Source organism: Anoplopoma fimbria, chromosome 5 (assembly GCF_027596085.1).
Source record: "Anoplopoma fimbria isolate UVic2021 breed Golden Eagle Sablefish chromosome 5, Afim_UVic_2022, whole genome shotgun sequence".
NCBI classification, from domain to species: Eukaryota; Metazoa; Chordata; class Actinopteri; order Perciformes; family Anoplopomatidae; genus Anoplopoma; species Anoplopoma fimbria.
Genome location: NC_072453.1, coordinates 7,067,999 through 7,095,216, shown reverse-complemented (window position 1 = coordinate 7,095,216; position 27,218 = coordinate 7,067,999). Strand labels below are relative to the sequence as shown.

Genomic DNA, 27,218 nt, shown 5'->3' with positions numbered 1-27,218 from the left:
CAATGTGGATTTTTTTAACATAGAAAGAGGGCACATAAACCATTATTTGATACCTTTGGATACTACCAAGGCCAAATCTTGTGACTTTTCCATGCATCGCAATAATATGCAATCCCTTATAATAGGCCTGCAATAAGTGAAGCATATAATGTGCAGTTTTGTTGAGACTGCGTCAGATAATCAGGCAATGACTTATCTCATTGTAATATTTAAGCCTGGGGCTCATGCTGGTTTTTGGATTGAATTGTGTTACTGTTATCAGCCCAGAATAAAACTGAAAACTGCTGTCAGACGAATGTTTCTTGGCTTTATGTACTTTTTATTATTATTTCTAAGCGTTAGGAAAAAGGAATAATACCTTATGGAGACTCTCCACTCAGTGCATAATAACTATCCTATTGTCTGTGGTGTAAATCCAGAACACGGACTCAACATTCAGAGTCCAGCAACAGCTACAAAGCAGCATCACAAGAAAAAACATAAACACAAATTCAGGCTCTGTGGCACTGTATAATTTATTTAGGCGTAATTTTAGATCAGGTGTTACATTAGTATGCATATGATCTGATTTCATGCAGCTATTGCGAGATTTGGGAATACGTCTAGCCTCAGACCAAATTACAGGGAACTGTAAAAAGATTACTGAACTAATTTTGGTCTCATTACATATGTACACACATGACCCTTTATATCCACCTACCATGCTTCCTCAGGGAACCAATACAAAGAAAAAGTACACACTTTTGTACACCGCTGGTGCCCTCAGGAGCCATCACACTACTGAGCTTTGAGTCATTTCTGTTATCTGTCTCATTAATACATTATTTCAGTGTGTTAAGTGAGTTAATGCAACAATAAAGGTGTGTTTTTCTCGCTTTCATGGCCTTTGTCTCATATTCGGCGTCTATATCTGCAGCTAGCAGCACAGCTGAGCAATGTCCACCTCTTAAAGGCTGCAGGAAGCCCCCCAAAGACCTGATGAAGTACACAAACCCTATTTCGGAAACCACATCTTTAAAGGGCAGGACCAAATATGCATTTGTTTTTCCACATGATGTTCTCTTAATTGTCTAGCCCAGGCTCCTCTAAGTCTTCTTGAGGCAGGAATCCTTGGAAACTGACGTAATGAGAGTTACAGAAGACTGGGGTTTTGTTTGGGCAAGACTGGACCTGTTCTGGTTTCTGTGAGGTAAATGGATTGCTCCCGCTCTCCCTGATGTGCATCTCCAACTCCAACAGGATCTGGAGTGAGGACTTGAGCTCCATCTCGCTGTGGAGACAAAGACACAGCTAAAAAATCAATTAACCAAGTGAGTTTTATTGACCACGAGAGACTGAGGAGAGATAAACCCCATCCATACTTTGATATATCATCAAATTAGAGTCTACAGGGGGTGTTTGCTTGCAGCTCAAGAAATACATCTTTTCTTTAACTTGGCCTTTGCACAAACAGTTTATTTGCCACCAAAGGGAGGGAGTGTTAAGTGTGGATGGAGTGGTGTGATCAGGCTGTGGACGATAACTGCATTAAGACTGACGGTGGTGATGAGGTCAGGAAGGTGAAGAGCAGAGCAACAACAACTGTCCATTGAGGGCAGAATTAGAGTAGTACAGTAGTTCTGGATAGCAGATTGAATGCAATGTGAACATTATATAGTTAGTATTGTTCTAAAGGCAACGGTTTTTATAATCCAAACTATAATATGTGTAAGAAGTGTATGTTTCAGAGTTACAGTAAAGTAACTTACCTGTACATAGTGAAGAATGAAGGGATGTTATAATCTCTGAGAAGCAGAAGCGTGGGCAGCCAACCTTCTAACAGACCCTGGTTAGCGTGGAACCCTGTGATAAAAACACATGTTTGAGATACATGTTAAGGCCCTCAATTAGACAAGATCAAAGTGAACTTCATTGAGCTATGAAAACACCAACTTCATCATTTCTCCATTCGGGAAGTTTTTAAAACATTGGGTTGGATGAACCTATGTGAAACTTTCCGACTTCCTGAGGAATCTGTACCCTGTAACCATTTAAATAACTCTATAGAAATAATAATAATAATAATAATAATAATAATAATAATAATAATAATAATATTAATATAATAATGTTCTTGCTGATGGTCTAACTGGCATCATTATTAAATTTCATTACCAGTTCAAAGTCATAGTTAATTGTCTATAATAATAAAATAACCATTCTAAGTAAATTAGTTTTTTTGATTAATTAAAATGTTGCTAAATCCTGATTGGTGCTTGAAAGTATGTGACATCACTTTTTTTCCAACTGAAACCACCCACTTCAACCCAGGCAGAAATGCACATTTAATAAAAAAAAAATCGTGAAGTAATCCAAAACTTTACACTTTGACAGAGAATAGTGTGTTCATATAGCATTCCATAAACAATAGAAAGAATTTAGAATAAGCCACTCTTGCAACATACATACTTCCCTGAATAAGTCAGGTGAATGACACTGACACAAAAAACACTGTCTTTGCAGAGTAACAAAGGAAAAAGTCAGGTTTTTATGGCAGCGAGGTGAAGATCGAACAGGTTAAGCTTCTTATTCTCTTGTTTTCCAGAATATATTTCCTTCAGGACGCGTCACTGACTGTTTCGCAGTCAGCCTAATTATCGGTCGATATGACAAATTTCACCTCCCTCCAAACAAGCTGACATCGTTCCAAAACTTCAGCTGGACTGGAGAAAGCTTGTTTTAACTTAACCTTGCACCACACCAGCTGTAAATTTAGGATATTTGACGATCCGGTGAAGCAGTCCTTCTAAATTCATGCTGGATTAGGTTTCATGATCCTTCAGCATATTAACTGACAGATTCACTTTCCCCCTGACTCGGGTTTATATCAGTAGTATTTTTTTCTTCTTTTCAGAGCAGCAGGATAGCGGGGTTTATAGCTCGACCTTCAACCTGTGACCGAGGTTCAAGCCACCATGGCAGCAAATACTCTAAATCCATCCGGCTTTAGTGTCCTTGAGTGAGCAAAACAAAGGGAGCAAACAGATTTTCCCTGTGCTAATCAATAAAGTCTCACATTATTTTGTCCAAGAGAACTACGTTTCACTAAATTTCAATCAGCATCGAGGAAAAGCTCTGCATGTGATTTATTAAAGCGTCAGCTGTTCAGTGCATTACTGGTGTGTATACTGGTTGTAAGAGTGTTGGGGTATCACAGGCCTTACAGAAATATAAGGCCTGTGATACTGTCACACACAGACGGTATCACATTATCCACCGCCTGCCACATCAGTCTGGGGAACTCAAATTGCAGGAAAGAGAGGATTTGGACTTGAATAATGTATGTCACCATGCGAACAACCCCGAGGGTTACACTTCTCATCATTATAAAACATTTAACGGGGAGTAAGCGTTTAGCCATTTAGACCTTCTGGGGATAGGGTGACAAAGAGACGCCACAGTCCGACTGTTAATGCCAATGCAATAATTGCCAAGCCACATGGTGGACGGCTGTTAATGGTAATAGACTTGGTAATAGAAAAAAAGTTATAGAAGTATGAAAATCAAGTGTATTTCATGGATAACAAGAAGGCGCCTGTTTTTAGTGGTCCATCTTTGTATGGATGGCATTACTAAGCCAGCATCCATCTTCTTTGTGAGAGTTGACATCACTCTCCGTCTCGTATTCTCTTACGGCCAATGTCTGTTTGTTTTTTTACTGCTTTCTAGCTTTTTTCTCTCTCATTCTCAGTGTGACTTTCACACACACACACACACACACACACACACACACACACACACACACACACACACACACACACACACACACACACACACACACACACACACACACACACACACACACACACACACACACACACACACACACACACCTTCCTTTTTTTATTCCTTCCGTCACGCTGCCGGCTCCCCTATCACTTAAACAGTGTCATAATGCAGTGCTCTGCCAGTTTTGCGGTATGAAACGCAGCCAGGCACTCAGGCAGTTTACTTGCAGGATGACTAATTCCTGTATATTTAGCTCCAGTGGAGCCTGCGGTGATAACTGAGCCGTCGGTTCTGGGTGAGGCTGGGTCGGGGCTTTACTGCTGCTTTGCAGGTTAAAGACTCATTGAGCAGGTTTGCTGCAAGAGCTTAACAGGTTTAGGGTTAAAGTGACACTTTAATGAGGTGGTTGTTTGCGAGAGTGGACGGTACATGTTTCTCATTCTTTAGACATAGTTTGTTATGAAATGGAGAAAAAGTTGCAGTTGCCTTTTATATTGAAATCCCAAAGTATTAAGAATATCCGTGATTAAGAAAATTGAAATTCAGTCTGAAAATTGTGAAATTGTTCAAGATCTATTCTTTTTGCACACGCCTTGAGCTTGCAATGTTGGTGAGAGTCAATCTGAGGGGGGTGGGTGGGAGGGGTTTTGAAAAGGGCAGCTTACTGACATTGTGCTGAGCCAAGCAATCAGAAGCCAAACTCTTTCCCAGCTGCTCGAATTAATCATCCAAATCCCCAATAAAAGCCTGGTGCTAATGAATAGGCCATATCGAGTGAGTTACACGTCTCCTGCTCGCTCTGTTCTCTGAGAGAGGTTATTGTCAAATGAGCATGAAGGGAGACAAGTCACCGGTTCTCCAAGACAGCTGACCCCCTTTAGCTGAGCAGTTTCTATTTATAGCCGCAGGGATCATTATGTCTTTTTACTGTGGGATTTAAGAGCCTTTTGAGGTGAAAGTCTCCTTTCAACCAAACCTGTCCCAAGATTTTAGTGGTAGCACAATCACATCTCTAACTTGTTGTTTGTTCATGTTTGGCAGGATGTCGGATGTACATACCAGGATGAAATCCAACCACCAGGTCTGGCTTGGCTGCCTCCTCTTTCTCCACCACGTCTTCCCAGAACTGGTGGTAGAGGCCCTTGTGGGCGCTGATGTAGACTCTCTGCCTGGGGCCAAACGCCGTAAGAGGTGGCCTCACGATGGGGCCGTCCACGACCTCTGGTCCCACCATGACTATCTCAATGCCCTGGTGTTCGGGTAACATGTTGGTCAGCTCATCGTAGTCTGTCAGTCTGGCTCCCATGGTCTCATTGTGAGACGCCCCTGCTATGTGAATAGTCAGCGGTTTAGCATGCGGGTCAAGGCCAAAGTGTCGCATGGCCATCCCAACTGTGAGCACCCTGGAGAGGAACTCGCTCTGAATCCGCCACAAAGACTGTTGCAGGTCAGAGTCATCCGGCCTTGGCCTGCTGGCGTTCTTCCAAAGGGTTGCCATGTTGGCACCAGACAAGATGGCGTCCAGACGTGACGTGAGGTCCCCCTGCATGTGAAGCCAGTCGTCCCAATTCTTGACCTCAGCAGCTGGCTTGGACCACTTGTCCATGGGCAGCGGAAGGTCTCCTGTGTTGATGGCAGAACATTTATGATGGATGTATGTGACAAAAGGCTGAGGACACAGATTAGTGTCTATACTGTCTGGTGAGTTTACATGCTGTTTGAAAAGCAATCAGAGAGTTACAAAGGCTGGGGAACTTTAATTACATTTTCAGAAATGCACCAGTATAGCTCTGTGACTTTCTGTCAGTGTATGTCTCTCAGGCATTTAATTTCTGCAGCTCATCTTTAAAATATGTCATCTCATTAATGATGATGAATGTGGTTTTTTTTTTTTTGGTGTGAGTTGTGAACTCAAACAGCTATCAAGGCGTTTCAGTCTCAACAGCCCCGCCTTTTCATTTCTCACCAGTGAACATCAGCCACTCCACTAGTCTGTCAATGGCCACCAGGTGCAGCATCTTGCAGACCTTTTTATGCTGAGGCCAGTCCTTTCTCTGACAGTCTTTGGTGCAGTAGTACACATTCAAGCATCTGTGAGAGAAAGATGGGTGGGAAAACAATGCAGGGAAATTAAATGGAAAGAAGCAATGCAAGACAATAAGTTAAACAAAAAAAAAAAGCAGTTTAACTTTTACGCCTGTGGCACGTTGGTGGCATCCAACAGTGAGGTTGAATATTGCAACCAACTGAACCTTTACCAGAGTGCAAAGCTTGTAGGAGAACTACGGTGGCCAACGTTAAAATGCGAATGGCCCTTTCTAGAACCAGTCTTTGGTTTGTCCGTTCTGGGCTACTGTAAAAACTCGGTGGCCGGCTCTATGAATAGGACCCGCTCCGTATGTAGATAAAAACGTATATGTAGGTAACAAAAACACAATGATATACACTAAATTAGGCATACGTATTAATATTATATTACATTTCTGCTTATAGATCCCCCTAAAAAGTTTTATATCCCCAAACTGCAAATATTCAAGGTCCATAATGAATATATTCTGATGACTTTTGTAAGCCTGTGACCTTTCATCTATAGTGCCATCACCAGGTCAAAAATTTCCTTACTGAATACCTGGAAAACTAAGGACTTTCCTATCATTCTGTCGTTTGCGTTTAGTGCTTATTAGCAAATGTTAGCACACTAACATGCTTAACTAAGATGTTACAACTTTACTCTTGCTAAACATCAAAACGCTAGCAATGTCGCTGTGAGCGTGTTAGTATGCTAACGTTAGCATTAGCTCAAGTACAGCCTCACAGAGCTGCTTCCGTGGCTGTAAATGATTTTGTTCGAGGATAGGATGAGAGGGAAAATGTCTCCTGATAGATTGAATCTGGATAAACTGTTAAATTATAACCTGAACATGAATCACAGTATATTTAGAAAGTCTGCATCAGTGATGGATTGTGTCATTGTGTATCAATTACCTAATCAGCTGAGGACCATAATAAAATCCTTAATGTGTGCATAAAGTAAATTTCTCTAAAAAAAACATATGTCAAAAGTTGAAATCACCCACCTAAAGCTTATAGCCTACAGTTATACTCCTTGAAAACTATGCACTCGAATCTGCAGGAAACACAGTTAAGGAAGACAATTTTACCATCCGAACTGCATTTGAAATGTTCATCTCCCTTCATTCATGCAATTTGACCTGCAAAGATAGCCCTTACCAGTCTCTTACAATCTTATTGTATATCTATAACAAAGTACCCTGGGGCCATAGGGATGACCACCTTTAGTGATAGATAGTCTTGTTTGGACGTAGACATATAAAGCATCTAACATTTATCTAGAATCTATTTTTATATTAGACCTCTATCAGTTGCCATCTCATGACACTGAGGATGAATTCTGTCCTCATTTAGATGAAAGCTGGCCAAGACAGTCGCCTTAGGTAGATGTTCGAATTTATTGCTGCTTATACGACCTCTTTGTGCGGATGTGGGCGTTTGTGTTGTCACAAAGTTTAAGTGGCGAGGTAATGTGTTGGATTAGCGGTCTGACAGCCAGCGCCAGTTGGTGCTTTGGGACACCATATTACTTTACCTCGCAATCATTTGCAGCCCTCGAGGCTCACACATTTACATAAATCATTAAACTAGCCTACGTGTTCTGTCATGGCACACTTTGTGTGTACTAATCGTCCAAAGGAAGCTTACAAAGTGAGACAAAACAAGGTGAAAAAACATAGGTGCCCTTGAAAGTTAAAGTAGTAGTAGAAGTAGTAGAAAATAAATGTGAATCAGAATGAAAAAGCTGATGGAAAGTCACAAGCAGGCACCGTTGGGACTATTGTTGGTAATTCTCTGATGTCAAAGGTCTTGAGGGTTTTCCTTGTCAGGAGTTTTTTTATCTGCTGCAACAGGTTTTCTAACTTTTCTGAGAGAGGCAGTGGCAGCTGAGAATTTCGATGAATACACATGGAAGACAGTGTGAGTGAGTGTGTGTGAATCAGTGGGAGAGCCAGAAGAAAGCCTACTGTCCTCCACTCCTTATTCTCAATACACTCCTTGAAATACACTCTGTAATTTTGTGACATTGTGAACTGCTGCTCTTAATAGGCTGCCTATGAAACACAATCAGGGGACTTAGCTATATTTGCCATTGGCCAATGTCCATCTCTGCGGAGAGCTCAACACCTCGGTAGCCTATCATTCTGTCGCTGTCACAATAGCAACTGGTAATGCTTCACATACATGACAGCTATTGGACAAATGTTTTCAACTGGGTGATGATCGAGCTGATCTGAGAACAGTGTAGGTTTCAGTGGCCTGAAACATTCTGATTGTCAACACTGATTAACGCGTTAATCAGTGTTGACAATCAGACAATCCACTATATAGCACTTACTTCACGCAGCGTTTCAGGGTCTGACCCTCGGAGAGATGCCCCGGGAGTTTGTTGCAGCTGGTGCAAAACTCGAAGGTCTCCTCCATCTTCTTGAACATCTCCTTGTAGTTGCGGAACGAGATTCCTTTGCCCTTTCCCTCAACGGCAGCCCTTATTAGAACCAGACAATTCACTTGTCAAGAACGACACATGTTCAAGAATGTAATGGAGCTTCAGAAGTAAGATATAGAGGAACTTATCACGTACAATAAATGCCATATAAACAAAGTCTGGTGAAAATCAAACAGAGAATTAACAACACAGCTGGGCTTACAACGCTGGCGGATGTAAGCTAGTAACAGCAGTTTTTTTTACCTGTATTCTCCGTAGTCCTTCATGTTGAGCTTGTTGAGGATCACCTTGGAGAGTCCAGGAACACCAGATTCCAGAGAGTAAAACCCAGACAGGACAGAAAAGACGCTGTCGGTCCTTGGAGTGTCAGGCTGTTGGAGTGCTTGGATCTGGGACGTCATGTTGTGGCCTTCAATTTCCACTAGAAGAAGAGTGATTTAACCTTTATTTATAAAGGTAATCTATTTCAGACACGTCTCACAGCTCCCGGAAACAACACAGGCCCCCTTTACATTCTAAAAACATAAAATCCGTTGGTTTGTGTGCTGTGTGCTTACTGACAGACACAAAGCAGAGTCAGTGGGATGTGAGAGACAGTGGACCCCACGATCCCCTGAAGAGCTCACACTGAGAAATGAGAAGAAGCAGGGCTGGTAATGTTGACTCTGGCGGATGGACATACAGTCCCAGGCTCACTGAGGTATTTGTTCTATGCGCCCTGACGACCAAGTTATACGCTTTGCTCTACTATTAGAAGTCTCCAGACAGGGTTTGAAAAGCTCCTGCTGATAATACATCACTGCTGCCAGGACCCACAAAAGCTATTTCAGAACCGATGATAACATACACAAAAAAAAAAAGAATACACAGTAAATAACAAAGTGAGCTGCTTCAGATTCAAGAATGACGTTTACAAGGATGTGAACTTCTCACCAAGCAGCAAGGATACAGGCTATACATAAACTGTACACAGTACATATCCTATTCTGTGGTCTGATCTCCTCACATCATAGACACATTGGTGTGAAGGACACACACTTTGGGCTGAAGACCTTTGGCCTTTAAAATACAAAGTATCTCACTCGCATACACTCTGGCTTGATGGCCCTGACAACAGAGGCTCTCATGACAAGAGGATCACCCAGATTCCCAGACAGGCAGAGGCTGCGACAGGCATGTTCCTTGAGCTCTGACATCATGCCTCTGCCTTTGACAAAAACAACCATGTGTTTGTAACCTTGTCCTCTCTACTTGCGTGTCACATGTTATATTTACTTGGCTTGAGATGCAGGAAGAGAAATATGATCACCTGGTGGTGACACTCCCAGTAGCTCGGATAATCTTTCTTTAGATTCTATGAACATCCAGGCCCTCATGGATGTCTTCCAAGTATGCTTCATCTAATCACATTTCTATTTGGTCTGTACATTATTTTTGCTTTTCGTTATGATTAAACATAATCTACCTGTCTCTAAAGTAATGCTATGCTTAACTTGGCTGTAAAAAAACCCCACATAAATATGCATTGAACTGCCTGAGCTTGCAGCAATGAAACTCTATGCTTCACTTTATCACACTGAGACAGTCTGGTGTAGCCACCAATTCTGTTCCAGTTTTAAATGACAACAACTTTCCCTCTACTTTGAGGAACTCTGTATCTTTTCAATTTCATACCAAAGTGTTGCTGGGGAATGATTTAGCCTTATCGTGTCTGCAGACGAAATTGAAAGGCCTATATCTAATTAGCTCCTTTATATCTACAGAGCTGGGGCTGGAAATGAACAGATTTCCCATGAGAGGGCAGTTTTTTTTTGGTTTTTTTTACCCTAATCTCTTTTTACTTTTCTGACCGTGACACTGACAAGTTTTTAGCATGCAAAGTCTCTCTGCTGACAATATGGCTACAGCGTTATCAAATTTTCACCCTGCCTTGTTGCACTCCAGACTAAGGAGACAATAATTAAAGACTCAGACAGATAATTTAGCAGTCATACCTTTGGATCCAGACGAGCAGAGAGCCTTCTAGAGGATTCTGACAGCTGACTTTGCTGGATGGCACCACTACTTGGGAGTCGTCACTGTGTGCCGGCTGGGGTCAGTAATAAACCTACCAACACAGAGCCAAAGTAGGAGAAGGGTGGGGGACTGTCGAGTGCTCATGGCATCTGAGATTGGGGGGTGGAGACTGAAAGGGGTAGAGGACACATAAACACAAGATACCAGAGATATGTATTCAGCTAAAAAAAAAAGAAGAAAATTAGCCAAAAGCACACTCAAGTCTGCTGGGAGGAGGGAGTCTAAAGATGAGAAGAGGAGCACCACAGGGCAGGGAATGAAGAGCAAACAGGAACCAATGATAAACACACCAGAAAGTGGATTTCTGGATAAATAATAGTGCTGTAAACAAGTCCACATGTAAGTGAAAACACATATTTTATACGTAAACACATTAGCCTTTCATCAGACTGTTTTTCCACCTCAATATTTACAACTTGAAAGCTCTGACTTCCTCTTAATATTCATCAAAAACAAAAGCCTGAACGGAGACCAAATCAAAACAAATTTCTGCTCTGACAGTTCATGATTCTGTCAGATTGTTTCCCACGAGTCACAAACTGTAAAAGCTTTTGTTTATGTATGGTAAATGGAAATTTGCATGTGGAAAAATCACTGTGTTGGTAATAATGACAAATGTTGCATTAATTTAAAAAAATTTATTTGGTCCATCGGAACCTGAGATTGAAAATTAAACATACATATGTTTGTACACATATACTCATATTCCCATCCCAGAAAAGATCAATAAAATATATATATCACATTCATCAGAGTTCAATATTTTCAGCATTAGGTTAAATTTTTTCTGTTTCTATCATACTTTCATGTTTTTTTTTTTTACAACTTTAAAAGGTTCAGTTAATTTTTTTCCCCATTTCTATCGTATCTGTGGCTTTAGTTTGCAGTCTGTACAATTTACAAGTAGGGAACCAGACAGAGGGGAGGAGAGAAAAAGGCGCTGTGTCGGCTGGTCTGTGAACGACCAGCTTTCCTCTGGCTGCAGCCTTTTTCGGCAGCAGGGGGCGCCTCCAACGCACAGAAGAGTCACCACCACAACTTCACAGAAGAGGAGTAGGTTTCCAAGGACACCAGCAAGAGCCAAAATGACAATTATGACAACAAAAAAAAACAAAAAAACACATCGTATAAAACAATCAATCGCATGTAAATGTTAAGTAATCCAGCTGTGACACTGAATTTTGAGGTGCCTCGTCATTGCAGGTGTTTCAGTGCAGTTTCACTTCTTGTCAAGCTAATCCCTCTTGGCTCAAAAACTAGAGCCATAACATTCTCACGTTCCTTCATCTGCCATAGATCAGTCCAGTATTCAGTGACATTAATTTGACAACAGGCCCTGCAAATCACTTATACAAATAAATTAAAGGTCACAGCTGCTTGCCTGTGATCACGCACACTCGACAGACATCATTACACATTATGTTTCTTTGGAAAAAACATATTTACAGCAGCCTCGGCTTCGGGTTTCATCAAAGACACATTACACGGCTGTGGTAGTTTTTTTTGTCATTCTCACGAGCTGTCCTGGAGATGTAGTGGAGTACAGCCTATCAGTCGTGGTTGTGCAGAAGTAAGACTGCAAGCGCACGGGACGCAGCGTTGCCGTTTACCATTTCAAACTGCTCATGAGATGATGCATGTGTCAGCGCTTTCTCAACTCAAGGCAGCCGAGCTTAAGTCTTCGACTGAATCATCTCATGTGGGAACTTTAATGTTTACATAAAAAAAAGAATAGCAATTTTCTCTCGCCAACAATCAATCATTGCATGAATGCTCCAGCGATTTTGCTTATCAGCTTTTCAAGTTTTTTCCCCCCCACTATCTCACCACACAATACATCAACTTTGACTTGAAATAAAGTCTCCCACTCCATCCCGTTACTATAGTACCGCCCTCTCTCTGATGAAACATCTATGTTGCCATGGTGAGGACAGAAAGATCCTAAGTGAAGTAGGAGTAATGGCTTTGACACTGGAGAAATTGGAACAAAAAAACATCTGGGGCCCTAAAGTGGGGACCTACTTTAGGGCCCCACTTTAGGCCCCATCCTTTGAAAGGACGCAGATGAAAACTTAACTATTTTCTGTGTCCCAACATGTCTCAGGGGTCCCTTTACTCTCCTGTTATGTGTGCAGGCAGACTGACAAAATGCTAATTTGCTATTACACGAGCGCCGTGTGCTGTCGCTAATGTGCGGTCGGTGTATCCTTGTGGGAGGGTCGGCCCAGATGCTCATGCTGCACCCAAGCAAACAAAAACGGTCCCTGACCTCCCAAAGTAAACTCTGCAGCTCGGCGTAAGAGCTCCCAGTTGGCAAACTGACTGTTCAAACAGCCACTAGCTCCTCTGGTACTCCCTTAGTAAACTAAAGTGTTAATCAAAATACTGGCAAAAGTGTGAGAAATGGACAATTACTCGCTGACCTTCGGTACCAAGAAAAGATCAGACATAAGTTTTGGGGTGACACAATCGGAGAGTGCAAGAAGCAGCGTTAATTCACTCTGTGTAACGAGAGAGTTGCTCCCAAAGTGTGAATTTATGTGTGAAGATAAAAACTGACTGCCAATCTGGACGAGAAAAGCCAGGGTGCCCCGAGGGGTGAACTACAAAGATGGTCATGTAATGACTCGCCGCCAGTGTTTCGACCCCAGAACTGAGGCTGAGTGAAAATGAATTAAAGTATGCGACCGACAGGGGAAAAAAAAAGGAGCTACAGCGGTTGTTTCTCTGAAGGGAAAAAAAGGCCAATTTGTATGTTGGTCCATTGAATCACCAGGAAGGGAATTCTATTATGTGTTAGTATTTCACAAGGTAAATTCTCTCTCCAGCACGGCTTGGCTGGGAAGTGTTTACAGGAAGATGATGTTCCAGCTAACTGAGCACCGTACATCTGCTTCATCAGCGTGAGGGTTTCTCTCGACTCTAACTTACACTATAAATCATGGGTTTGGTCCTGAGCTATAGAGAGAGAGAGAGCTAGACAGCAATGCAGAGGTGATGGAGAGTGGGGACAGACAGTACTGTACGAAAGATGGCTTTTCTACGACCTCAAAAGAAAACACAAATATGGACAAGACGTTAACAAGGGCCGTGTACAAAACAAGTAAGACCGACGTGTATTGTCTGGAATAAAAAAAACACGTTTGACTATGAGTTAAACGAGAATATGGGTTTTGGCTCATTAAGTACCGTACTGAGGGCTGGGAGAGATAAAACTCCCCCTGAAGTCTCCCGCTTTGTTCACTGTCACAGGGACAAGTGTCTGATCGCTGCAGGTGATTGGCTCAAAGTTTGTGGGCCGGCAAATTGGCTCAGTAGTTACGGCACTCCACCCCTTCTCTTCTCTGTGAAGAAAGCAGGGTCGTCTTCAAGTATACGTAACTCAGGGACGACATCCCTTCCCCACGTACAGCGCTCGTACCAGAATACATCCAGAACTTTTTCTAAGTAGTCTGAGCTGGATCCCGTTAGGTGCCTGGGTGAAAAAAATTGTTTTGCGAGTAAGTACAGGTCACTCCATGTGGCCTGTTCCCTCATTTCATCCTGACATGGCACATCCATTTGGCAAAGGGAGAGAGCGCGGGTGGAGACCGGATGAAAGCATTTATGGTGCATTAGGAGGACAGCAGATAAATGCAGCCCGTTTATGCTTTACATTCAGGTGTGTGTGTGTGTGTGTGTGTGTGTGTGTTGGGGCTGCACACACCACTCGACCTCCCTTGCCTGGTTTTCCAGTGGTCTGACAGTTCATTGGATATTTGTCCATGTGTGTATGTGTGAGATCGTGGGCGGTGGTCATAGCGGCCGGGGTCGGTGCAGCCCATCGATGTCCGGAGTGAGCTGGGGGCTGTGGGTGGCCTTGGTGGGGGTCCAGTCTCCCAGGGACGCCTGGGCTGCTTTGCGGTGGGCCAGGCGGTGGGTGATGGAGAAGCCGGCGTTTCCTTCCAGCTGTGAAAGCACCACCAGCACCTGCCTGCAGGGGGAGACAGAGAGCGATGGGGAATAAATGCATGGAGCAGATCCAGTTCGAGGCCTCTCTAGCTTCAGTTAAGCAAGAAAAAAGCACACGGTGACCATTCTGAATACAAATGTGGTATTTTCATGTTGTGCATTGTGTATGGGGAAGTGAAGTAAGGGACTGTATATAAATGACTTGTCTGAGGAGGAGGGCTAAATCCTATATTTCATTTTTTTTAAATCAAGACCCTCCCTAGCGTAATTAATACTTTCTTCACCCCCCGCCCCCTTTTTAATATATTAAAATAATATATTTATTGAACAATATAAAGCTGAATAAACAGTTATTTCAGTTAACTAAAGGGTGAATCAGAAACAGACAACAGGTCTGCAGCTGCTGATGAACTAGAGCCCACCAACACTTTCACACCGCTCCGTATTCCAATCAATCAAAATAAATATATAAAGTTTTGATCTTTTTGATGTAACCATTTTATTTATTTATTTTTAAATCTCACAAGGGAAGACTGAAATAAACTATAAATCCAGGATGAGAAAAATAAAATCACTGCTTTCCCAAAAAAGTCTGACTTCTCTCCTTCTAACAAAAATATTATTTTGGGCCGATAATTATTTTACAGTCACTAAGTATGCCACTGATCTTGGAACTGTTTATTAGCTAATCAGCAAAGTTAAAGCTATGAGTGTAGGAAGACAAGTTGCTAAGTCAGCAATCTAGAGTTTTTCTGTTTCAGTCTATTTAGAGAACAAGATGAAGTAACAGGGCGACAGTTATTCACACTTCCACAGTCTTAACATCCCGGAGATAATTCTTAATATGGTTACCAAGCTGCTTTATGTTTTAGCCGATGAACTGATTGTATAATAGCAAGTGAGTAAGAATTAAAAAAATAAGACTATTGCAGCAGAGTATTCTCAACAAATCGTCATCGTTAGATGAGAGAAAATGACATTAAAAGACACGGCCCTCATGCATGGTGACTTTTTACAGTTTCCCATAATGTGTGGGACATAACTCCGAGGTGATAAAGTCATAAATTTACATTAATGTGTGCTGAAAGGTATCTGTATGCCTTAAACATCCATACAGTAGATGTCAAAAGAACCTTAATTCAGATAAACCTAATAATGTGTAAACAATGCTGCATTTCATAAGGTACTATGAGCATACAATATTTTTTAGGTCTTTAAATCATTAGCTATAATGGGAAGAGAACAATGAGGACCAACAGAAAAACAAAAGGCAGCTCTAACTGTGCTGAGACCAGCCTAAGGTGGATTAAGAAACACAGAGCGCTAATCCTCTGGGATCACCGGCGTTTAAAGAAGTGTGGATGCGTGTACGGATATAATCGTCTGCATGTTTGTTGCACCTGAACCAAATGTTCCCAAAGCATTTCATCTCTTCATTTGCAATCTGTTCAGTTTTTTTTTTTCTTTACTAGGTGAAATATAGCTTAATAAAAAAAGTATGTGAGGAAGAAAGAATCAAGATATATGTGTGTACCTGTGCAGAGGCGGCACGCTGTCTATGGTCTTGAGGCTGCCGCGCGTGGACACCACATTGAAGCTGTCGGTGCAATCGCAGGAGACGTGGAGGTAGTATTTGGGGTGGCGGTTCTCCACCACCACGATGAGGCCGGCCCAGCCGTGGGTCAGGTAGTAGCACGTCATGCCCTCGCGGCCCTGAGAGCACACATAAAAAAAACACGCAGAAATGTCAGCAAGATGATGTTTTTCCCCCAAAACAACATATCTTGCACCTGCTATGCATTCTTTACTATTGAGGCAGCAGAGAGACTGCTTGATTTATGCTTGCATGACTCTTAAAACGAGAAGCCTTCAAGTCTTTTGATGGGCCCATGTCTGGAAAAGAATCTGCATTATGTTGCTGTATCGGAAAGGTACATCACTATTGTGTTAAAAATGCTTTAAAAAACTGCATTCACAATAGCACATTTCCATAAGGGTGAGATGACTTTCCTCTCTCATGCAGTGGCTGCTGATCTCTCTTTCGGGGCATGTAATTGTGCTAATACAAGTGCAGCTAAACCGCTTCAGCTGCTGTCATTTAGCTGCTGTCTAATGGACCAGTAACAGCATCCAGTCACCCCACTGCACCCAATATCTGTAATATCTGTAACCAACACGTGTATGTGCTCATAATATAAATATACAGCTTACTTATTAATACCCCCAACCCCTCAAAAAAAATCAAGTATCTTTTTTTAACCATATTGTTTAAACACTACTGTTGGTGTAGTGGCTGTCATGCACCCGCGAGTGCTTGGCCCACCCACTGTGAGCGGCGAATTCCTGGAGAGCTCGAGTGCTGAATGATTTAACAAAGATGATCTCAAGTGTTTAAAAAGCTCTGTCATCCTCTGAAATACCAGCCAATGTGACAGCACTCTCAGGAAAGCGCTGTTCAGGAGAGCCAGAATAATTTACTTCCTTGGGTGTGAGGGGCTGTGTGCGTGCATTTCTGTGCGTGTGTGTGTGTGTGTGTGTGTGTGTGTGTGTGTGTGTGTGTGTGTGTGTGTGTGTGTGAGAGAGAGAGAGAGATAATGCACACATACTTGCATGTGTCAAGAAAGGATAGGATTCGGGACTCTGCTATGGAAATCTAAAGTGTTATCTCAAAAGTGGCTTACAGAGTTGCAAGAGTTCTCTAGCTTCACAAGCATTATAGTCAAACAGTGTGTGTGTGTGTGTGTGTGTGTGTGTGTGTGTGTGTGTGTGTGTGTGTGTGTGTGTGTGTGTGTGTGTGTGTGTGAGACAGAGATACGGGGGACTGAGACAAGTTAGTCTCTCGTTCTCAGGCGAGTGTGTACACGTGTCTCACCTCGTGTCTTTCGCCTTTGTTTTCCGTGAGGAGGATGATGGCGTCGGCCAGCGTGGTTGCCATCGCCTCCACCTGCTCCACCATCACCTGTCTAGAGCTGTAGATAGCGAGGATGTAGCCGGGGAAATCTTGGCTGGGACGCCGCGCTGCCCCACTGGTGGGACTGGAGACTGCAAGACAGAGATAAACAGGGTTACGGGTCAGGATGAACCGAACATCCATGAGCAACAAAAGCACTGCTCGTGCACATTCATGCCTGTACACCTACTGGGTGTGGGCGGCCCTCCCGACCCGCTGACGTTCATCTGCCAGTGGTTGAAGGCGCAGCAGACGACGGCGTACTCCCCCGGCTCCAGCATCACATCGCAGCCGACGAACTTCTTCACCGCCCGCTTGCTGTGGGCCAGCAGGCGGCCCAGGATCAGCTTGTTGCCGCTGCCGAAAGAGGCGCGAAACACCATGATGCACAGGTCCAGCAGGTGGCTGTCGGCTGTGTCTGAACGCCTGCAAAAGGGGACGGAGGGGTTAACGCAAAAACAAAGGTGGGGATGGAGGAAAAAAAAAAAAGAAGGGGAGGATGGACTAAAACATGATTGATAATAATATCATAATAATAATCTTTATTTATATAGCACATTTCATACAGACTATGTAGCTCAAAGTGCTGTAGATTGAAAAAATTGAAAAATACTAACAGAATAACTTGCTTGTGCAGAGCATGCTTTTTGCTCTTACATTTTTAGTGCAATCCAAAAATGTCAACATATGAATAAAACTGGAAAACATATAATTAAATAAATGAATAAAAAATGTATAGACATTAAAGACATTAAAGTGTTTAAGTACATAAAATATCATCATAAAGTGCTGTTATGAAAGAAAGGCTTGGCGAAATAGATATGTTATTAGATGATGTTTGAAATTGTCAACAGAGGCTGCCTCTCTATTGTTTTTGGGTTGGTTGTTCCACAGTTTGGGAGCATACGTGACAAAAGCTGCATCTCTAATTTTCCTTTTTTCGAGGGGGTTTTTGAGGAGCTAGAAAAGCAGCTGTGGAGGATCTGAGTGTTCTTCTTAGATTGTCCGTCCCATTTACCTGCTTCCCTCCTGGAACAGAGCAAACTCCAGCGCCGTCCTCTCCAGCACGGTGAGGGCCGTGACGGTGACCGGCCCACTGGCTTTGCTTGGAAAGCAGCCCTGTAGCCTCACCTCCTGCCAGTCTGAGTGGATCTTACAGATGTCCACCGAGTCAAAGTACCTGTGGGAGGATAGAGCCTTTCTTTAGTACAACAGTATACCCAGCATCGACAGAGAAGCGTTGCGTAAGGACCCTGCTCTTGTGAGACGCCAACAGTTTGACCGGCTGCTCCGCCCCCCCGTTATGAGCTGAGTCTATTTGTACGCATCACAATGAACTCTCTTTTAACATTAGCATAGCCTCTGAGGGTGCCGCTGTACAAACACCATTTACCTTGCTAACACATCAGACCTTCTGTTTCAAAGACGGAGCACCCGAGGGACGTTCTCCTCCTTCGCTTTCAGTCTGTTTTTCATTGTTTCATCTCTTCCTAACCTCGCACTGACAACTGTCTTACATCTTACTTTTGACTTCCTGACAATTCGGGAAGAAGAGAAAAAGGGACAAGCTGAATCTTTGATGACTAGATATAAATATGTCTTGTTTTTTAGCAGTTTATTCATTCTGAAATGTTTTTAATAATCAACATCAGCACCATCAACCTATTTGTCCACTTGAGTTACATTTTCAAAATAAGGGCCTAGACAACAATCTGACCACTTTTTGCTATTTCCAGACTGACAAAAGTCTAGGCAGACGCACGCTGTATTTTTGTCATTCAGTACAAAGCGGAGAGATTGTTTGTCCGTCAGAGAAAATAATAAACTGTCAGAAGACAGATGGGATTCTGGTCTGGGCCGCACACATTTTTCAGGTTTGAGTCGTTCAGGGGGACAGCCACATTGATCCCTCTGGACCTCATGCAACTCTTATTTTGTTAGACACGAGGGACATGAATAAGAGCCCGATACACACATCATTTATCTCAAGGCGAGCCTACCATCTGGCTGGATTTTTGTAACAACGGTCATAGATCAGATGGTTTGCTGACGGTGAGGGAAAACATTTTCTCAGGAAGTGCAGTCCGGTACACAAGGGGGGGAAATTTTTGTAGGTGTAAAATCAGGTTATATAAACAAAATTGGTGAAAAGTTCTCGTTGGCAGGTCACAGGTATTCTCTTCAAGCTTTATTTTGATTTCTTGGCTGTGATTCAGTACGGTTATTTTTTCTGACATTACGGTTCAGTCAGTTATGATTTCGGGGCAATCAAAGGCAACAGCTCCCTTTTGTGTTTCAGATTACTTTTCAATCAAGCTGTTACAGGCAACAGTGTTTACCGACCTCCACAAGGTCACCGGCAAGTGACATGCATTGACAAAAACATGACAAAAAAAACACGTCGCTAGAAAAACACCAGTCAACACTTGAAGCTCTGTGTGATTGAATGACAGGATTAATCTAATGTGACAAAACACGCTCACAGCCGTTACAAGTCTAAGCCTCTGTCTGCCAAATCTCCTGGCAACCAAAGCAACCACAAATAAAACACACACAATACCATAATACCACCATGATGTGCGTGGGAACCAGTGTGTGATGCACAAACAAACACAATGTGATTTAAAAAAAAACAACAACAACGCCGTCATTCCGTTTGGTGTCAATACCAGATGGTCAGCAAAAATCCACAAAGGCATGAGATTACTGATCCATCCATCACTTTGAGCACATTACGTGCGTCCATCATGGCACAATTAAAGGGCATTTTAAAGAGTTATTTCACCTGTGTTAAGTTAAAAAAAGCTTTGACATTTGCTCAACAGCTGGTGCTGGGTAGATCTTTCCTGGGATAAATCCCAACAGGTGTTTATGCATTTTACATTTGTAACAGTGGTGTGTTTGGAATAAACACAAGAAGTGTGGTCTTCCTGCGTCAGCAGCCACAGCCACCATGGATCAAATGAACTAGCAGAAATCAAATCTGTGCATCCTTCATGTGGGCACAGGGGTTTAAGACGAAGGACAACAATGGTGATGACGTATCGTCAGAGATGTTGCCAAAATATTACGGTTCAGTGTCGACTTTAGATGCTGCCGTGCCTCCTGGTGGCCACTAGGGGGAGCAAAGGTCAACTGGGAATGAGTGAATAGTTGAATAAGAAGTCTGAAAAGGTGAGCTACTTTATGAGATGATCCCCATCTACTGATGAGGCACTTGTGGATTAAAGATTTTAGCATTTTGGTTGCATCTGTCCTGGTAAACAAAGAGATGAGATGTACACAATTACCGCTAAAATAGTAAACAGAATCTCTTCGTAAACATGGCTCTTACTTTATAAAGTCGCTGTACTCCATCCAGAAGACGCCCTCACTGCTGCCGTGAGCCATCAGCTCATGGCGCAGATGCTGCGGCCATTCTGTCCACTCGTCCGACCAGCTGCCGTTCCACGAGAAGCGACCCCACGGGTTACGCAGCCGCAGCAACCTGAAGCGTGGCCAAAGAGTGCGTGTTAGGGAGGCGGAAGAGGATGAATCGATGAATGGAGAGGGAGAGGGAGAGGGAGAGGCAATTGCAGGAACCATTTAAAGCGACAACAGCTTTCAGTCAACGCAGTATCTCCGTCTATGCTCCTCTTATGGATCATTGCCTACTTTTTAACAACCCATTTCATTTTACTGCCTCCTCCCTACAGTGAGAAACTTAGGAGGTGTAATGGACAACCATATTGGAGAGTCCCCCTCTTTCCGGTGCAGATGAACGGCTGTTTCCAAGCTGCTTTTCATCTCCTCTGGCTCCGAGCAGGAGGACTCCGACTCGTTTTCGATCAAGGGCTGTGGCCCAATCTTCCACTCAGATTGCTTTATGGTAGTAAATTAAAGTGCCTGTGTGGGACTCTTGAGCAAATTACATCTGAGATTTACGGCTACTCTCAACCTCCTCTCACAGGTAGGACAGAGGAGGCCTCCGTTGTGTTGACTCACAGTGCTGATTAGACTGAACTGGTGTGCACCTGTTATCTATTGGCATCAAGCCTTTAGCCCATTTACCTATGAATCATTCAAGTACCTCCAATACCATGCGTCTATTCTATCAATGCTAAACCTAGAATACTTATTTATGAATATATTCCTGTTTAATGAGTGAACCAAATATTTAAGACATCAAATATAACCTGCAAGTCCATCCCAACATACTGTATGATTCATTGTTTTCCACTATGAAATTTACTACAGTCATAAATGAGAGATGACGAAGGAAAAAGGAAGATTGATTGAGAGTCCCATTTCAAACATTGCTCTTTATGATGTCCTCAACATTAGTTAACGGAGACACACAGCACACTGCGGATAATGTTATGATTCAATAGGTTTATGTTATGGCCTCCAGTATTAATATTTAAATGTTGTTTCTGAGAAATCAGGCTTTCTTTTCCCACATTATTTTATAATGGCGAGCTTTTAAATACCACAATACCCATGGGCCTCAGCCGGCTTTAGAGAGAAGCAAGAGGGAATTCAAATTTCTTGTCGTCGCTGTTGTGAACAGATCAGGAGTCCCTTAGTGGCTGAATTCTTCCAAAATAAAAAATGAATTGAATTAATTCAAATGTATTGTGGGAGTCTTAGTTTATTTCTCACCTTAAGGTGTTATATGTTGTACCTTCGACTTTGTGAATCAAAAAGCATGATATTTTCTAGCGTAGTTGTTAATCTTTTGCACTGATGACTAACTTGAGAGAATTTCATTACTATGCAAGCCGTGGAACACTGCCCGTAGAGAAAATGAATAGGACTTTCATGTCCTCCCATGCAACTAAGGTGACCCTGTTAAATTTGTTTCAGTGAACAAACTGTATTCTTTAAGGCCATATGTGGCAAATACAGGTGCTAATTTTGTTTGTTTCATTACATTTTATGTTTCCTTTAAAAGTCTACTATATTTACTGTTACAAAGTAGAAAAACATGTAGGGAGCAGATAGATAGGTGCACAAAGAAAACACCAAGTAACCAGGATGGAAAGAACTAGAAGAACTCACAGAGAGAGAGAGAGAGAGAGACAGATAATCCCTCTAGTTCACATGGCTTCGTACCTGTAACCCTGGACATCTCGTACGTCCAGGATGGAATAGGCGTGTCGAGGCCGCAGACCCAGAGACTCATAGACAACGTCATCCACCTTCATGTTGCCCCCTCCACAAGATGCCCCCATCAGAAATCTAACAGACATAAGATAAAAAAACTATCACCAGGACGCATAAAGTTTGCAAATAATGTCTCTATTCCATCTATTTTCTGTAACAAAGATAACTAAAAGGTCTAAAAAAAACCTTCAACCTTCCCATTTTGACCTTCTTCTGCTTTTGCATAGCTAATTTTGTTAATTCATTATTTACTTACTTATTTAATCTTTATTTAATAAGGAAAGCCTCAGAATTGGCAGCAATACAGAGTTAAAGACAAAAGATCGTTTCCGTTTACTAAAGTATACCAATGCTGTCATAATTTTCCAGGCTGTTCCACTTTGATATATTCAATAATCCTGCATGTTTTCTGACAGATGGACCTGCGGCTTGCCCACAGATGATTCGGCCCCTTTGGAGCTCTGCTAGCTGTCTCATGTTGCTTTGAAAGCTCACATATCAAAGCGCTGACTACCAGACCTCTTTTATTACTAACACATGCCGCTAATTAGCATTCAACTCATTTGTCCTTTTGAAACACCTGAGTGTTTGTAGTTCAGGATGTTGATCCGCTGATTTTCCAATGAGATGTTTTGCTATTTATAATTTTGTCCTTGCTGTAAATTCATATTTAAATCTATTGTAGATGAATGTTTTCAGTTATTTATCAGGACACAGTGGTGAATTGAAGTTATAAGTGAAAAGCAAAGCTAACAAGCTAACAATGTCCCTTCATGCCCTCATTCCACAAAAAAATCCCCTCCTCTCCCTCTCTTACCCAGCCTCCTTGGAGCTGAGCATCTTGGCCCAGATGAGGTCCGTGTCGATGGGTTCCTCCCGAGGGTTGGTGGAGCTGACCTGGAGCATCAGCGAGTCACAGGGGGCCCCCGTCAGCGTGGCCAGGCCCTCAATGGCACGCCCTGCCTGCAGGGCAAAGTAGGAGCCGTGGAGTTTGGCCAGGGCCTTCTCGATCAGCGCCACCCATAGCTGCTTCCTCTGGGCCTGGAACCATGGGAAAGAAGAGTAGGAAGTATTTAGTCATGCCTCAGTGTGTGAGTGCAGCTCGCTGGTTACAGGATGTTGTCTTTGCTTGTGTTGCTCGTTTTTAGGTGTTGGCCCTGAACCTGTGGCAATGACTCAAACGTTTAAAGGTTTATGTACATACACTATAAAAAAGGTCTTATTTATGCCTTCTCATATTCTTTCTCATCATCATCATCACATATAGCTTTTCTCTTAACATTTTGTCCCTCATTTCTTATACGCTTAGTCATCATGGTGACTTTATTCACTTGTCCTGCACAATGTACCTTCTATTACCTTCTTTTCTCTCCTTGTCTTCTTTGAGATCTAAGGTTGGTGGTGCCAGGCAGTCTCAACAACATTATGTAGATTAGGTGCCATAGGTTCTACAGTGTGCTTCTCTAGCATGTGTGTGCCTGGATTAGTGTCCCTGTGCTTTATTTGTTGCATAATGCATTACTATCATTCCTCCTGTAATTGACTGTTGTTTAATTAGACCTCCAGGTACAATCCTCCTCTGTGGTGTCCTTTGAGACACGCTTGTGATAAAAAGCTATTAAATTAGCTTGAACTTACATTAAGAGGTTAATACTACAATGATGTAAGGTCGCAACTCCATCAACAAGGCGATTATGACTACTTATGAATGCCCTGCTTACTGATGAATCAGAGAGGATCTATATGTCGAACACCTTGCTGCCCGGAAAAAAAAAGTACTCCACCAATATGAAACTGCACCTCTTAAAAAATGTCGGACTCATGATGGACAGTTCAAAAACATGCAACAGAACCGTACCTGTCTATCTCATTCCCTGCAGTCTTCTTCCTTATCAAAACCCGACGCTTACTTTACCTACAATGCAACTCGATAGTCTACATAATGGTTGCAGATTAAGTTCGTTATGCTAGCAGCGGCTAATGCAGTATGGAGTCTGAAGCAGAGAAGAGGAGCTGTTAGAAATGTCTTAATAAATTATTCCATCTATCTTCTTTAACGTCTAACAAACATTATACGAGGAGTTTTTGGTGCATTTCTATCTATACTTTGTCTTTCCATTCTGCAGTGCCCAGGCAACCTTTGACATTAATAGTGTATCTTGTTCACTGAATATCAGTTTTCCCTTCCATTACTTCCTTTCCTAGTGCCCTCCCCTCCGGGGTTTCCCACATCCCTCCCCCGTTTCCTGACCTGGGAGAACAGGAGGTAGCCGTAGTCGTCGCAGGGCAGCATGTCGTCCACCAGCACCGTGGTCCACGTCCCGTCTTTACATAACCGGACCTGGTAGGCGCCCTCCGTGCAGATTGTCCTGGTGATCATCACCCTCTCCACCAGCTCCGGACGCTCCGCCAGCACCGCCAGCGCGCTCAGGAACCTAGGCGAGAGGGATAAAAACCCAATGAGTCGGAAAATGAAACGTCGGATCAGGGTAGACAGATGGGGGAATGAGAGGATGTGACTGAAACAAAGCGAAAAAAGACAATCTCAACTGAGCAGTGAAACAAACGGAGATGAGAAATAAATGATCAGCTGATCGTGAAGGACAGCTGGATGGCTGAGTGGATGCCTGCTTTAGTAGAAAAGACAGGCAGGAACGAGGAATGTCGACTGACAGACGAAATCAGAGAAAACAAAAAGAAACAGACTGACAAGCAGCCATGAGGTTCTAAATGTCGAAATAAAACATTCCAAAAAGGTACCTCTAGCAGGTTTTCTTTTTAAACACAATTTCCCCTCATTGAAAATCAAGCACATTTGATGAGTGAAGCTTCTGTGCCTCCCGGTTACCTCTCCATTACTGTTAATTCCCCCTGCAGCAAAGACAAACTGGCTCTCCTCCTCTAATTAGCTTGCAAGAGAAATTAGTTAATCAAAAAAAAATCCGGATACATTAGAAAATGCTAATTCCTCACACAAGAGAAACGCGGCTGGGGACACGAACAGACTTAAAAGGAATGTATTTTAAAGTGAACATTAGTTCATCTGAAAGTGTGGAAAGAGATCATACAGTATGATGAAATGGCTACAAACAGTGGAGGTTTTGGCACAATGAGCTTAAAATATTTCTCTTTGTACAAATCCTGACCCGCTTTATTAAAACACAAAACACTAAATAGTCCAAACTCACTTTCGCCACTGGCAGTGCTGTCACTACATCTACAGATGAAGGATGAATGTTATATCCCTTTCAGTCCGGCCGTCAATGAGTGTCAGTGGAGCAGCCTTTAAAGACTCTTTGTGTGTGGCTGGAAATGTGTGTTATTAAAGCTATAACCCATCTGTTCAAGTGGCAGCTGAGTGAGGCCGATCAATCCATTCAGCGGCTGATGAAAAACCAATAGGCTGCATAGAATCGAATAAAAATCCAATTAGGCGTGTCATAATGTGACTCTAATGTCAGCTTGTACTCAAGGACAAGGGTGACTGGCACTCCTCTGGCACTACTTTTTCTTTCTGCTGTCATTGGCTGGCTGAGGGGAGCCGGGTTGTTTGCTGGTTTATTAGGACAGTGTCCTATCGTGTGTGTGTGTGTGTGTGTGTGTGTGTGTGTGTGTGTGTGTGTGTGTGTGTGTGTGTGTGTGTGTGTGTGTGTGTGTGTGTGTGTGTGTGTGTGTGTGAGTGTGTGTGAGAGAGAGAGAGAGAGAGAGAGAGAGAGAGAGAGTTAGAGAGATGAATTAGGGTTACATCCTGTCGCGTGTGAGAGGATTTGGCTCTGGGGAGAGTTATTTTTTGATAAGCTGTGTGTGCTGGAGATGAAGCGAAAAGTTGTATTGGGACAACTTTGTGACTGTTAAAACACACACACACACACACACACCCAAAAAGACACACATAACAAGGGCAGGGAGATAAAGCATGTGTCCAGACTCACATTCCCGTGAATAATCTCCTTGTCAGGTGTATCTGTACATCTGTCAAACTTCGCCCTGCTCCCTCTTTCATTTAATGCTTGCCTTCTTTTTCTCTTTTCTCCCCTGCCTCCCAATTCTTCAGCTTCTCGCTTTCTGTTTCTTAACTTACTGTTTCACTGCCTCTCCGTCACTGTCTCCACCTGTCTCTCTCCCTCTCTCTGCTAGCTTCAGGCTGCAGTGTTCATCTAAACCTGACATGAAATACTACCTGTTGTCTGTTTTGTATTCCACTCAGGGACTGAACGGAATGAAAAATGTTCTTTTACTTTGGCTATTCTTGTGTCTCCTTGGTTAAAGCATCGATCAGGGCGGATTTCTTTCTTTTTCAAAATCTTTATGTGAATGTGTCCGACCGTAATCTACACTGATTAGTGTCCCGTGCGGTTCCGACAGCTCACCAGCAGTTCCCGAGCAGGCCTTGCAGGATGTCGGAGGGCCGCGGGGTGCGGAAGACGGACCACTTGACGCCTCGGTCTTTGAAGTTGCTGCAGTTGATCTCGTGGGGGCGGAGCCACTTTTTGATACGCTGCTGGACGCTGTCGCCCTCGGGGAAGCCCACGGATCGAGGTCCCGGGGGGAAACTGTCATCCACGAAGTTCACAGAGTTCTGGACACATTGGAGGGAGGAGAGGAAAAAGAGATGGTGAGACAAAGGGGTGAGACGACTGAACCTGAACTTGTGTTTAAAATGGATTCAAAAAAAGAAGTCACTTGTTAGGAGAAAACATCTTACCTAAAAACCTGAAAACCAATGTTTTAATCATAACCCAAAGGGAGTTGATGAGAGCACATCAAAATAAAGCTTTTCAAACACATAATACAAGCCTGAAGGAC

At 42.9% G+C, this 27,218-nt stretch overlaps 2 protein-coding genes across 2 annotated transcripts in view; both read right to left on the bottom strand.

The window, feature by feature from the left end:
- Positions 1-1,062: 1,062 nt before the first annotated feature.
- On the bottom strand, positions 1,063-8,691 carry LOC129091725 (putative protein MSS51 homolog, mitochondrial). Its single transcript, XM_054599422.1, has 6 exons — positions 8,534-8,691; positions 8,180-8,329; positions 5,735-5,859; positions 4,828-5,391; positions 1,749-1,842; positions 1,063-1,270 (listed from the first exon to the last, which is right to left on the bottom strand). The coding sequence occupies exons 1-6, from the start codon at positions 8,689-8,691 to the stop codon at positions 1,063-1,065; spliced, it is 1,299 nt and encodes a 432-aa protein (XP_054455397.1).
- Positions 8,692-11,016: 2,325 nt separating this feature from the next.
- Positions 11,017-27,218, bottom strand: part of capn15 (calpain 15) — a 37,715-nt gene continuing 21,513 nt past the window's right edge. Inside the window, 10 exon segments of the mRNA XM_054599393.1 lie at positions 11,017-14,339; positions 15,852-16,030; positions 17,190-17,359; positions 17,458-17,693; positions 18,286-18,447; positions 20,602-20,754; positions 22,362-22,487; positions 23,230-23,453; positions 24,664-24,847; positions 26,783-26,991. Of these exon segments, the coding sequence (XP_054455368.1) occupies positions 14,162-14,339; positions 15,852-16,030; positions 17,190-17,359; positions 17,458-17,693; positions 18,286-18,447; positions 20,602-20,754; positions 22,362-22,487; positions 23,230-23,453; positions 24,664-24,847; positions 26,783-26,991 (1,821 nt within the window). The 3' untranslated portion in view covers positions 11,017-14,161.

What these genes read in the sequence shown, in the direction of transcription:
- LOC129091725 (XM_054599422.1), bottom strand. Translation starts at nt 8,691, where the DNA reads ATGACGTCCCAGATCCAAGCACTCCAACAGCCTGACACTCCAAGGACC. An exon ending in ACCCTGAAACGCTGCGTGAA is followed by an intron (nt 5,860 to 8,179) that starts GTAAGTGCTATA and finishes TTTCTCTCACAG; the next exon opens with ATGCTTGAATGTGTACTACT. An exon ending in GGTGGTTGGATTTCATCCTG is followed by an intron (nt 1,843 to 4,827) that starts GTATGTACATCC and finishes TTTTTATCACAG; the next exon opens with GGTTCCACGCTAACCAGGGT.